Source organism: Girardinichthys multiradiatus, chromosome 22 (genome assembly GCF_021462225.1).
Source record: "Girardinichthys multiradiatus isolate DD_20200921_A chromosome 22, DD_fGirMul_XY1, whole genome shotgun sequence".
NCBI lineage: Eukaryota > Metazoa > Chordata > Actinopteri > Cyprinodontiformes > Goodeidae > Girardinichthys > Girardinichthys multiradiatus.
In genome coordinates, this window is record NC_061814.1 from 19516936 (window position 1) to 19530046 (window position 13111).

A 13111-nucleotide genomic window follows, 5' to 3' on the forward strand; every position below is an offset into this window, starting at 1 on the left:
TCAAGGCACTTCACAAAAGTCAGGTTCATACATTCCAATTAATCCTAATCATTGAACAGTGCAGTCAGATACAGTTATTTATTCAAATTGGATAAAACGTTTTTCTGTCTAAGGAAACCCAGCAGATTGCATCCAGTCAGAGACTTGCACCATTCCCTCCTCCTGGATGAGCATGTAGAGACAGTGGACAGTCACTGGCGTTGACTTTGCGGCAAACCCTCATACTGAGCATGCATGTAGCGACAGTGGAGAGGAAAATCTCCCTTTTAACAGGAAGAAACCTCCAGCAGAACCAGAACCAGGCTCAGTGTGAGCGGCCATCTGCCACGACCGACTGGGGGTTAGAGAGAAAGAACAGAGCAGATACACAAAGAGAACAAAGAAGCACTGATCCAGGAGTCCTTTCTATGGGAAGGAAAAGTAAATGTTAATGGATGTAGCTCCTTTAGTCGTTTCACCTAGAAAGAAAGAACAGATAAACTCTGAGCCAGTTTTCAAGGTTAGAGTCAGAAAGAGAGCACATAGAGTTAGTCATCGTAAAAGCTCAGTCAATTGCCATTCAATGATGAACCCCTCTAGATCTGACTGACCCTGAGATATCTGGCAAAGAGGAATGGACATAAAACCTGAGCCTTTAGATATACAAAGCTGGCAGAGACATACCCCAAAGACTTGCATCTGTGACTGCAGTTCTATAAATTATTGACCAAGGAGGGTGAAATACAAAAGGATATCATACCTTTTGATTTTTTTTTTTTGCTAAACAAATTATACATAATTATATACTGCTATGTGATGCTCTATCACACAAATTTTAATAAAATACATTTTTGTGGTTGAAACATAAAAAACATGTGGAAAACATTCAAGGCATGTGAATATTTTTGCAGGGTACTGTGTAGATACATGTAGATACAACATTTGTGAATTACCTGTGTACTTTTACTCTGCCCTGTGCCACAGCTCAGCCATCATGTCGTTATAACTGTGGTAGACACTTGGGAAGCTGCTCCTGCTACAACTCATGTCAGCGGAACGGAGACTGCTGCCATGACTTCTACTGTAAGTACAAACATTTGCAGCATCAACTGGTCCTGCATCCATAGTTAGACATGCTTTGATTACAGTATTATCTATTGTGCAATATATGAAAAAAACACCACTTTATTTTCTGATTAATGCAGCTTACTGCGGATCGACCACCGATGTCCCCACCACAGGTAAGACAGTTTTTAACAACCTTTAAATGGAAAAAGAAACAATTTATTCATTTTGTTTGGATTTATTTTACAGGGACAGATTTAATACAATAATATAATGATGGAAAAATACACCTCTTCAATGCATTTATCATGGTGTTTGCATATAATAGCATGGAAAAAAAGGAAAAACGGATTAAATATGAGTTTAATAAAGTTGATTTATATAGTGCAGATTCACAACAAATGTAATCTTAAGGTACAGATCCAGTCTATATACTGAAATATAATCTATTCGATCCAGTCACATAGAGAGATTCATGTCCAATGAAATACATTTAGTTCAATCCTAGTTATTAGACAATTTAGTCAAGTTTACTGGATAGCACATATAGACATATTTAGAGTTCCACATAACCTTCAAAGTTTACAGTAAAATTTTGATAAACAACTGGATCTTGATACATTTACAGAAAATAAAAGTAGCAGGTCTGTTTAAACCTTGCAAGCTCAAAAAATAAAGATCCCTCTATTTCGTTAACCTTATCCACAGCTCAGCCATCATGTCGTTATAACTGTGGTAGACACTTAGGAAGCTGTTCCTGCTACAACTCATGTCAGTGGAACGGAGACTGCTGCCATGACTTCTACTGTAAGTACAAACATTTGCAGCATCAACTGGTCCTGCATCCATAGTTAGACATGCTTTGATTACAGTATTATCTATTGTGCAATATATGAAAAAAACACCACTTTATTTTCTGATTAATGCAGCTTACTGCGGATCGACCACCGATGTCCCCACCACAGGTAAGACAGTTTTTAACAACCTTTAAATGGAAAAAGAAACAATTTATTCATTTTGTTTGGATTTATTTTACAGGGACAGATTTAATACAATAATATAATGATGGAAAAATACACCTCTTCAATGCATTTATCATGGTGTTTGCATATAATAGCATGGAAAAAAAGGAAAAACGGATTAAATATGAGTTTAATAAAGTTGATTTATATAGTGCAGATTCACAACAAATGTAATCTTAAGGTACAGATCCAGTCTATATACTGAAATATAATCTATTCGATCCAGTCACATAGAGAGATTCATGTCCAATGAAATACATTTAGTTCAATCCTAGTTATTAGACAATTTAGTCAAGTTTACTGGATAGCACATATAGACATATTTAGAGTTCCACATAACCTTCAAAGTTTACAGTAAAATTTTGATAAACAACTGGATCTTGATACATTTACAGAAAATAAAAGTAGCAGGTCTGTTTAAACCTTGCAAGCTCAAAAAATAAAGATCCCTCTATTTCGTTAACCTTATCCACAGCTCAGCCATCATGTCGTTATAACTGTGGTAGGCACTTGGGAAGCTGCTCCTGCTACAACTCATGTCAGTGGAACGGAGACTGCTGCCATGACTTCTACTGTAAGCATCACATCATGCAACATAAAATGTTCATCCTCACAGTTTATAACCAAGTAACTATGAAAAACAAATATTTGTTGTTTAAACAGCCTACTGTTCAGTTGAAACAACACCCTCAGGTAAGATTTAAAATTTCTTTGGGCAAGATCATCATCATACTATAAAATTAAACAGCAATGAGATGGTAATCTCCTGCCTTAGGGTCATGTGGAGACTCCCTGTTCGGCTCTGGCACCTTTACCAGTCCCAACCACCCTGGCTACTACAATGACAACTCCTACTGTGTGTGGCAGCTCAGAGCTGCGTACGACCAAAGGATTTTTCTGGCATTTTCCTACATGCAGTGAGTAAAAACAGTCAAATCCAGCCGCATTATGAGAATGGCAAATATAAACTATGCATTGCTATGGCAGGCCCCAATAAAGCTACGGAAAATGCAATAAAATTTGGATGGACATTCCTACAAATCTTTTCCAAAGAGTATTTACATTTTTTTTTTTTTTACATTTTCTCTGATTTTAACATAGATTGGAGAACTGTTGCAGCTGTGACTACATATCACTTTATGACGGACCGTCTGTTCATTCATCATATCTGGGGAAAGTGTGCAACAACAGTCTCAGCACTTTCTACTCCACTTCCAACTACATGACTGTGCTCTTCCGGACGGACAGCTCTGTGGTCGGCCGAGGATTCAGTGCTGAGTTTGTGAGCACTCTAAAGCCCAGCTCAGGTACAAAAAGTCAGCTGGGGATTCTGAAAATTTCACTTCACTTTTTGGAAATTCAAATGGTTGCTACCAAACCATTTGTATTCATTCTCACCCCACCCCTACCCTCAAGTTAATACTTTGTAGAGCAACTATTTTACCAATTCTTTGCAAAATAACTCAAGCTCAGTCAACTTGCAAAAAAAATTTCTGTAAACATCAGTTTTCGAGTCTTGCCGGTTTCCCAATTGGATTTGGTACTGAACTTTGACTGGGCCATTCTAGCACAGATATATGCTTTCATCTAACCATTCCACTGTAGCTCTGGCTGTGAATTTAGGCTCATTGTCTTTCAATAATGATTCAGGTAAATGAAAATCTTCCGTAAAAGGTAAAAACTAAAAATATCGATGCAATAAAATAGTTTTTACATTTTTAATAAATAAAAATGTAAATTCTGTGGCCCACGACTACTTTCAACTTGACAGTTTTGGCCACTCAGGAAAAAGTTTGGACACCTCTGGTCTATTACATCATATCCCAATAAAATACACTGAAGTATGTGATTGTAAAGTGACCAACTGTAAAAACCTAAAGAGGTAGGAGTTCCTTTTTAAGGCACTGTAGGCCACAACGTTGCAGGGGAACAAAATGTTAATTATCAAGCTGTTTTATGAAATGTTGAACATAATCCTCTTTCAGGTCGTGTTGGGTGCTCCTCAGACAACATGAACATTGTTATCAACAGAGCTTACCTGAACTCTCTGGGGTATGACGCCCACAGTTTGTACCTTGATGATCCGTACTGCAGACCACAGATTTCCAGTTACGAGGTGGTCTTCAGTTTCCCCCTCAACACTTGTGGCAACGTTAGAAAGGTGAACAACTCATCACATTTTTGAAAACAACAATAAGATTTAGCAACTTTCTGCTAAGTTCTGCAAATATCAAGAGCAGCATGCAGATTCTTATCTCCCAAATCCTTCCTCAATTAACAGTTTGACAATGGCAGAATTGTGTACACCAACCACATCCGTGGATGGCCCTCCACGCATGGAGAGATTACACGTCAGTCTCACCTGAAGATGAATGTCACCTGTCAGATGGAGCCAGATTCTGTCTCCCAGATTCTCTTTGTTGTGGAAAATGGGGGTAACAGCAGCATCACTGGTTCAGGTCGATACAACACCAGCATGGCTTTCTACAAGACCGGCAGCTTCTACGAGAAGGTATGTTTGGGCAGTGAAGACCTGACTGGCGAAGATTTCTCTTAGAAACGGTATGATGCTGATATTTCGCTTTCTTACATTCAGGTGACTGATGTCCCATATAAGGTAGTTCTCAACCAGGACTTGTATGTTCAAGTGGACTTGAGAAGCAGTGACAGCAGCCTTATTCTCTTCCTGGACACATGCGTGGCCTCGCCATCACCCTTCGAATTCGATACTAGACCTTATTATTTAGTCCGAAATGGGTAAGACAAGAACATGTAACTCGCCAAAGTTATCTTTTTATGCTTGTTTTTTGCTAAAAAGTTAGATTTCATTATTTCACTCCCAGGTGTGGTGTTGATAACACTTACCGGCCAATCTCTAGTGGCACCCAGTCCAGAGCCCGCTTTTCATTCAGGGCCTTCCAGTTCCTGCGAGGCACAGATTCTGTGTACCTCCAGTGCAAGGTCCTGATCTGCCCCGCCTCAGACAGTAACTCCCGCTGCCGCCGCGGATGCAGTAGACGTGTGGCCAGAGAGCTAAAGTCTGAACATGAGAGCCAAACTCTGGTTGTGGGTCCCATCCAGCTCAAAGGTCAGTGTGTATCTGAATGTCTTTCCTACTCTGCCTGAAATACAGTTGGAAACTTAAGGAAATGTTATGATTTTAAGAGAATATTAAGGTCAATCATGTCTTTTTGGCAGACTCTGAGAAAGAGAAGGAAGGACCTGAGAAGTAGAAAGAGGCTTAACTTGATGCTGCAGACCTCCTCCAACCATCTATTCCTTTTAATCCTACTCATTATTTTTCTCTATCTCATTACCTGATTAAAAGCATTATCAAAAGACAATCTTTGTCTGTATGCCTCATTGTGTCAAACTCTCAACTGACGTTAACATATGTCTGGTAAAAAACTAAAACCTTCTTCCATCATCTTCTCTTCATCCAAATTTGGTTCCAAGAGAGAAACTATTCTCTCCTGCTCATTCTGGAGAATTGTAAGTTGTTCCTATGCCAGAAAGGATAAATACTACTTCCTACAACAGGGTCTCCTCTCAGTGGAAAGTTCCCAAAGAAAAGCTCTAAAGGGAACCACTCAGGAGGCATCTTAATAAGACGCTGGAACCACCTCTGTTGACTCATTGCGATGCAGAGATCTTATTATTGGGACAAGATCACTTTCTCAAGCCAGTAGGTGAGGGTAGAAATGTACACAGAGTGGTAAATCTAGAATTTCACTTCTTCGGTTTTTCTTCATAATTACTGCAGACAAGCCTGCAATTCCTCTATCCATCTCGTCCCCCATCATACCATCATAAGCAAGACAGAGGTGCAGCAAAGGGACGGATGGAAACCACACCATTTCTACTGAACCTGAGGTTTGACAACTGGTCAGAGCCTTATTTCTAACACCCTACAGTAAACATTTCCAGAAGAGAAGAGGAGTGTGATCCTTCGATTGTTGGAACAAACTTTCAGTCACCTTCTAGAAAGAATGGACAAAAACAATTGAGGCATAGTAAAAGTCAGTTAAAAAACACTTTACTTATAAATTAGTAATCCATATCACAAGAAACTCTTCTGCCATCTCAGCTCAGGGAGAAGGTGACAGCCAGAGGTTTTAACATTCATGAATCTACGACAAAGAGAACATAAGGCAGCCGTTACTGAATGTCCCCCGTTACATTTAGGGACAATAACAAGGAGGTGCATCTAAGATCAGCAACTACGCCCTCTACATGTGTTGGTAAGCAAAAGACAACAGTACCCAAGACAAAGGACAACCTTGCTGAAGTAGCAACACCGTTTAGCTTTTTTTGACACTGAACATTTATCCAACCATTCAGAATACAATACTCAATAAATATGCAAAATAAAAGCACTGGGATCCTAATATTTAATTGAAAATCTCTTTGAGAACTACTAAAGGCTAGAACATGGTTACCACAGTGCTAGGTGGCAATCCTAAAACAGTGTTCATATGAGACACAAGATTGATTTTGTATTAAACGTGGACACATTGGTTACAAAACGACTTCATATAATGTCAAAATGTGAGACAATGACATGATGCAGGTAAAAAAAACCAAAACAAAGAAAAACAAAATACTGCAAACAAATGACTGAAAATGAAGAAGTTAACCACGCCTTGATGATGAAGGAACCTTAATAAAACACTATAAAGCGGTTGGATGACCAAAAACCATTTTATACATGCTTTGGCCAGGTTTCACTGCTGATGCCATTGATTTTATACACAAGAGCTGGCATGGACTCTAAAGTTAATTAGCAGCATTCATGGAGCAGAAATTGGGCCAATAAAATTTTAAAAATACAATCACGGCAACTACAATCAAACTTTTTTTTTTTCATAAGGTTCTGGGTCTAGCTGCTATAACATGAAGAGGAAATAGTGTTTTAAATAACAGTCAGCTTAACCTTTGACACAAAAAGGTGACAATATCAGGCACTGCAAAGAAATCGGAATAATGCACCAAGCACAGAAATAATTTCAACAAGTCTTCAATAAGGCCAACTGTAAATATCTGAGAAATAAGCAGAAGTAGCTTTTGGTTTGTTGAGAATTTATTTTTGCAGCGCGGTCACGGATGTAAAAATATATCGTGGGCTCACCTATGTTGTTCAGTCCCGAGTCAGACGTTCAGATACACCAAACATAGGCAGGATCGCATATTGTTTTTAATGATGTAGTTGAATAGATTTTCCCAGGGTGGAATGATTGTCCAACAACTCCAGTGAATTTTAAAAACAAGTTTGGTTTTATTGTGGCTCTTCTCTAACTAACTAACGCATTGTCAAAATTAGACATACATGCTGCAGCAAACTGCACTTTGACTATATACTTTTTGCAGTCCTTACCAAGCATACCGACCATTTCTGTAGCACAATTGCTAGTTTGTTCAGATTGGTTGATCTCCTGGCACAGTTCTATCTTTAAGAATTGACAACTATTTTTACCGGGTTGAGGGGCTATCCCAGAAGCTTTATGAGTGACTTGCTTTATCCATTCAAAACTATTTCTGATGATTTCTGTGGCTCACAGTCGGAACCGTTTATCATGTCCAAGTTTCAACCATCTAGTTGCTGATTTAAGGCGAAGTTCAACAATCTGGAGGTTTTCCTCCTTTATTAATCCACTTCATGCGAAGCACCCATACCTCCAGCAGTGAAACAGATCCATGACGCTACAACCACTATACTTGACAGTTGGCTCACTGTTCTTGAGCTTAAAAGCCTCACCTTGGCTCCTCCAAACTTCTGGTCATTGCTGGTTACTAGGTCCGTTTTCTCCTTTTCTCTAGAAGGCTTCTGGCTTTTCCATGTAGGCATCTGAAGAGTGTAGTAGACCTAGAAAATGTTGATACTGAAGTAGGGGCTTATTTCTTGTTGTTGAACTTGCTTCATTTTGGGAAGTGACGCTGTTGTTAGAGCAACTTCCAGTTCATTGCAGCCTTGAGCGTTAGTATTTTCTGGACTGTTTAGGATCTTTCTACCAATTTTCTTTCAAGTGATGGGCACAGTTTGGCTCAGATGGTTGAAACTCTGACACAGCTGGATGTTTCAACACATGCAATGATCTCAAACATTCATTAAAATTGATTTTGGGATCCATAAATCAGGTTAACAATTTTCTTCTGAAAAGGCTTTTCAGACCAAGACCTCACCCCAATAGGCAATTGCAGACTTTGCTTAAAGGCAGCATTTGTGTCAGAAACTCTAACAAAAAGTGCTCATTTTTTCTGCCAGAACTGGGCCTAAAGCTTGTTGATGGCATTTAGATTGTATTTTCAATCCAACCTGTTAAGGGACATTAAACTAAATATTATTTTGAGTGTATGCATATATGAGACTGTATGTATAATTTCGATCACAATAACTTTAAAATTGTACACCCGATTTTTGTTTTTAAGGTTAATTGAAGTTGTCTGTTTTGTGATCCTTCCATCCTGGAAAAGGAAGAGTATGAACGCATCAAAACCCAAAATTAAAGACATTTGTAACAAAGCTGAGTGCATGTAAACCTCTGATGGGCACTGTGTGTTTCTAAAAGGAAAATGACCAAATATAAAAATATAAGCAGACCAACTCCTGTTGCTCCAGCACACACAGGTGACTTTCATCAGAATGTGATTATCTGCTTTCAGGTGTTTAACTGACATAAAACCTGATATGCTTAAGATCCAACACAGGAAACTGAATATTTTTTGGGAAATTGCCATGTGCTAAAATTCATCCATATATGTAAATTTTGTGCATTTCTAAATAAATGCTTATCAAGAGAAATGGATCTAGAATAAATGTGACATCTGCCACCGCCGCAAATAAATTCTCATGACATGAGAAACACTGATTGCTCCTTTGTAATACACAACAACGGGCACCTTTAGGTATACCAAAATAATATCTTTCTGAATGTTAACATTGTTCTGTGCAAGTTACACTTTGAAAGACTGTGCTACATACAGGCCAAGTGAGAGACCAATAAATAACATTCCTATTAGGTAAAAACAAGCTGTGTGCTAAAAAGTTCTACGTTTTTCCTCGTTCAGCGATCACTTGTGCTGCCCCCGAGCGAAGTGACAGGCAAAGTCATACTTGCTCTTGCACTTGTGGCCACAGATGTTGCACTGGAATGGGTTCTCGTAGCCATGGCACCCCATGTGGATGGTGTACAGGATGTTGTCGGGGAAGTAGATGTCACAGTGTTGGCAGTGATGCAGCACGTGGGGGTCCTGGATCGGGGCGGACTGGCCTGGGGCCGGGGTGCTGGGTTGGCTGTTGGATATGCTTGGAGTGCTGGTACGGCCGCTGTGCTCGCTGCAGGGTCCACCTGCAGGACTGCAGTTACTGTGTGGAGGGGCCCGGGGCTCTGGGGTGATTGGGGAAGAAGAAGCAGCGTGAGACATGCTGGCTGCGACAACAGGAGCTGTGGCGGGGTGCGGCTGCTGGAGGAGGAAAGGTTTTTCATCCACTACAGACTCTTCTCCTGGAGACATGGGAGGCTGAGTCTGGGCCTGGGATTCTGAGGGAAGGCTGGCCAACTGGCCTGCCAGGGTGGACAGTTGGTTCAGAGGGTTATCCATAACCATGTCATGGTGATTTGGATTAGTAGAGAGCCCATCCTCAACCGCTTGACTCTGACTATCGAAAGTTTCTTGACGCAAGTGGGGCAGCTCGTGGGAGAAGTCATTCACACCGTCAGCTTTGTGCACCACCATCGAGGGGGGGCTGAAGTTGATGAGGAGCCGTCGACCGTAGCCAAGAGAGCTAGCTTTCTTCTGCAGAACACTCAGCATCTTCTTATGGGAAAGGGACCGAGCACCTTTCATTGGCAGAAGCTTGTGTCGTCTGCGCCGATGGTGCGACAGATTGCTACGGTCGCTGCAGCGGAATGAGCAGAGCTCGCATTTGTAGGGCTTCTCACCCGTGTGTGACCGCATGTGAGCTTCCAGGTGGCGCTCATAGGCCGAGGCAAATGGGCACAGGTGGCATCGGTGAGGCTTCTCTCCTGTTTGTTAGAGGAAAATTGACCGAACAAGAACATCTCGTCAGTGTGAAATACAATTCTACACAGAATAATAACAGAGGACAGAGACATAAATACTTTGCAAACAGAAGGAGAACCACAATTCTAGGCAATTCACTCCAATGTAAATATCTTACAGTCAAACAAATACAATAAATGCTTGCAAAATACTGCAATTTGACGGGATTAATCCTAAAAATGTACCTGTGTGAATTCGGATGTGTTCAATGAGTCGGGCTGTGCCTCTTGTGGCATAGTTGCAGTACCGGCACTTGAGTTTGCCATCGTAGGTTCGCTCGAAACCATCAACCAAGATCCCTGAGCTGTCCTCCAGTGACAAGTCCACTGAAGGATGTTCCAGCCCATTCTGGCTGCATTCTGTGAGCAGAAATTGTTGCACAGACAATAAAAATGGAGCAACATGTAAATCTATAACTGTATGGTTTGAATTCTTGGATACTGTTGTAGATTCTCTTACATTTATAAAGTGGGCTTACCAGTTGATTAAACTGTGTATTAAATTGGCACTTATAAATCAGACAGGCTGCTTTTTCCAACTAGTAATTAAATAAAACCTCCAATGATCTAAACAGTTTATTATATAAAAATAAAAAGACATTAGTTAATCGTGAGACTCAAGAGGATTGTGATTAATCAGTTACACATAATTAAAAACAGTGTTTTGTAGAAAGACGTTTTTTATTTTAAACAGAAGATGTGCTTGAAACTCCATTAAAATTAACATGCATTTAGGTAATCCACAATGGTATACAACACCAAGTAAACGCACTCCTACCATCTGAACATTTTTTTTGGACATTTTAACCACAAAATTCAATGCATTTTAAATACTTAAGAGTTTTGAAGAAAATCATCCGCACAGAATGCGTTTCTTCTAATACTTTGTCCCATGCTTCAGCATAAGACTGAAGTGTGGTGTGCATTGTTATGCCATACATATAATTAACCATGTTGGCCAGAAATATTTCCATATGTTTTCTGTCCCCTAAATGGGAAACAGCAGACGGATGGTTTGTGGCAATCTGCAAATGGGACTTCTTTCTTTCAACAATGATTTTCCTCCCTAAACGGCAGATTTATGCAGTGCATAACTAACAGTTGTCCTGTCAGCACCATCTCCTACCAGTGCTGTGGATCTCTGCAGCTCATCCAGAGTCACCATCAAAGGAAATCTAATGCATCCTTTGATTAATGCTGTTTGGGTGGATGTCCAAATCTTTGCCATTGTGCCATACTCTTTCCATTTTCAAAAAAAGGTGCTGTATACGATGATAAAAGCTAGGAATGTAGTTTTAATAACCTAACCCTACTTTAAACTTTTCAATTGGATATCTGACCTATTTGATGTCTTCATTGGTATTTTTTATGCTGCTTGTTTACTAATGTCTCTAATAAAGCTCCGAGGTCTTCGCAGGAGAGCTGTCGTAAGATTAGATTACTCACAGGTGGACGTTATTTACTAACTAGGTACATTCTGAACGCGGTAAATGGGGCTGAATACAAATGGACACAAAGATTTGTTTTAAATATGCGTCATTTTCCTTTGACTTCACAGTTATGGACTACTGTGTGAAGGTCTATCACATTAATTCCCATTGAAATGCATTGAAGTTCGCGGCTGTAACATGGCGAGATTTGAAAACGTTAAAATGATACAAATACTTTTTCAAGTCACCGTATGTACACACAGAACTGCATTCTAATCATTTGAACAGAATCCAAGGCATACTAACTAGGGGGTAATAAGTACAAAATGCAATAGTTTATTAATGCTTAGTGCATTAATTAACAGTTTACTGTTGTCTGACTGGCTATTCATAGTTACAAACCAACACTGCCAAGGATATTCCTGCTATTAATGGGAACATCCATAAAGATACAAAATATGACAACAGTAAACACATGAGAAACATGTTACCTGCTGGCAGCTCGTCCACCTCCTTGACGCCGCTCACAGAGCCTGATATCATGTTGACATGTTGAGTCTGCTGGCTGAGATACTCCTGGAAATCCTTCACAAAGTCCAGCGTGTCCGGCTTTTCCTCCCCCATTGGAAGAAAGTGACGGAGGTGCCACTCACTGCTTAACAATGTAATATATTTGGACACTAATCAGTGAGGAAAAAGCAAGTATTGAAGCACATTTTTAAATAAAACTGGCCAGGTGCATCTAAAACACTACAATTTGTAAATCTCACATTTGTCAGTGCGTTACGTGTTATCTAGTTGAATTGTGCGGCGTACCAACCTCCAGAGACAAAAACAGTTGTGAAGTACCGATCAGTGGCTAGCCAGACACAAAGACAGGAGAACCCTGGAGAACAATGACTGACAAGCAGGAAATCGGTACGATCCAATGTCTGCTCGCTGTTTTCTACACGCAGCTCCTCCTCATCATCCTTAGCATCACCATCGTCGTCATGTTTGTTACCAAAGCCACGTTAGCCGGCCAGCTACAGTTAGCCCCCTGAGCGACAAGCATCTTTATCAACGGCAGCGCCTAACGCCAAACAACAACTCAGCGTTTAAATGAGAGAAAATGTTACTGAGCGCTACAAATCACTAACATGGCTCCTGCATCTGTGAATAACCGCACGTATTTACAATGACTGCTAGCGGGCTAACTCAAAACATTTAACCAGTTCAAGTACAGATAGTTGCGCCGTTAAGAACCGTCCCCATACAACCACAACGCCTAAACAAAGGTTCCCACCAGTGAGATGCAGTGACAACTTACATTGAACTGTGTTCGTCTCTTTTGTGTAAGGTATCTTGTTTTCAGTAAAAACGTCCCGGTGGATACAATCAAAAAGCAAGAGATAGAAAAGCCTCACTGTCCTTGTCGCACATCCTGTGCAAATCGCACTGTATGGATAAAGTGAAAATATATATTCAATTTTATAGAAAATTATTTCAATTTCACTGCCATGTGAAATCGAGGCATTCTTAATTAATCCATAATGTGCAATTTTCCCTCTGACTA

The 13111-nt window shown here is 40.1% G+C and overlaps 2 protein-coding genes across 8 annotated transcripts in view; one reads left to right on the plus strand and one right to left on the minus strand.

The window, feature by feature from the left end:
* Nucleotides 1-5410, plus strand: part of cuzd1.2 (CUB and zona pellucida-like domains 1, tandem duplicate 2) — a 25697-nt gene extending 20287 nt beyond the window's left edge. For 3 of the 5 annotated variants that reach the window (XM_047351424.1, XM_047351423.1, XM_047351422.1), the window contains 13 exons: nucleotides 959-1062; nucleotides 1185-1220; nucleotides 1753-1851; nucleotides 1974-2009; nucleotides 2542-2640; nucleotides 2730-2759; nucleotides 2842-2983; nucleotides 3168-3373; nucleotides 4052-4227; nucleotides 4348-4578; nucleotides 4663-4823; nucleotides 4910-5154; nucleotides 5265-5410. In XM_047351424.1, coding sequence (XP_047207380.1) covers nucleotides 959-1062; nucleotides 1185-1220; nucleotides 1753-1851; nucleotides 1974-2009; nucleotides 2542-2640; nucleotides 2730-2759; nucleotides 2842-2983; nucleotides 3168-3373; nucleotides 4052-4227; nucleotides 4348-4578; nucleotides 4663-4823; nucleotides 4910-5154; nucleotides 5265-5299 — 1600 coding nt within the window. In that variant the 3' untranslated portion in view covers nucleotides 5300-5410. The remainder of the gene's footprint in view (nucleotides 1-958; nucleotides 1063-1184; nucleotides 1221-1752; nucleotides 1852-1973; nucleotides 2010-2541; nucleotides 2641-2729; nucleotides 2760-2841; nucleotides 2984-3167; nucleotides 3374-4051; nucleotides 4228-4347; nucleotides 4579-4662; nucleotides 4824-4909; nucleotides 5155-5264) is intronic. The other 2 variants (XM_047351425.1, XM_047351426.1) reach the window with 2 other exon arrangements.
* A 670-nt stretch (nucleotides 5411-6080) lies between these two features.
* Nucleotides 6081-12823, minus strand: ikzf5 (IKAROS family zinc finger 5). 3 transcript variants are annotated; one of them, XM_047352373.1, is made up of 4 exons: nucleotides 12377-12823; nucleotides 12048-12208; nucleotides 10313-10486; nucleotides 6081-10090 (listed from the first exon to the last, which is right to left on the minus strand). In XM_047352373.1, the coding sequence occupies exons 2-4, from the start codon at nucleotides 12178-12180 to the stop codon at nucleotides 9135-9137; spliced, it is 1263 nt and encodes a 420-aa protein (XP_047208329.1). In that variant the 5' UTR covers nucleotides 12181-12208; nucleotides 12377-12823; the 3' UTR covers nucleotides 6081-9134. The 3 variants fall into 3 exon arrangements, with proteins under 3 accessions (XP_047208329.1, XP_047208328.1, XP_047208330.1); XM_047352372.1 differs by having other exon boundaries at nucleotides 12048-12211; XM_047352374.1 differs by having other exon boundaries at nucleotides 12327-12823.
* Nucleotides 12824-13111: the final 288 nt, after the last annotated feature.

Bases quoted from the DNA above. Each gene is read 5' to 3' on its own strand.
- ikzf5 (XM_047352373.1), bottom strand. From the start codon at position 12,180: ATGGGGGAGGAAAAGCCGGACACGCTGGACTTTGTGAAGGATTTCCAG. The intron at 10,487-12,047 runs GTAACATGTTTC...TTCTGCTCACAG, and splicing joins GGTGGACGAGCTGCCAGCAG to AATGCAGCCAGAATGGGCTG. The intron at 10,091-10,312 runs GTACATTTTTAG...TCTAACAAACAG, and splicing joins ACACATCCGAATTCACACAG to GAGAGAAGCCTCACCGATGC.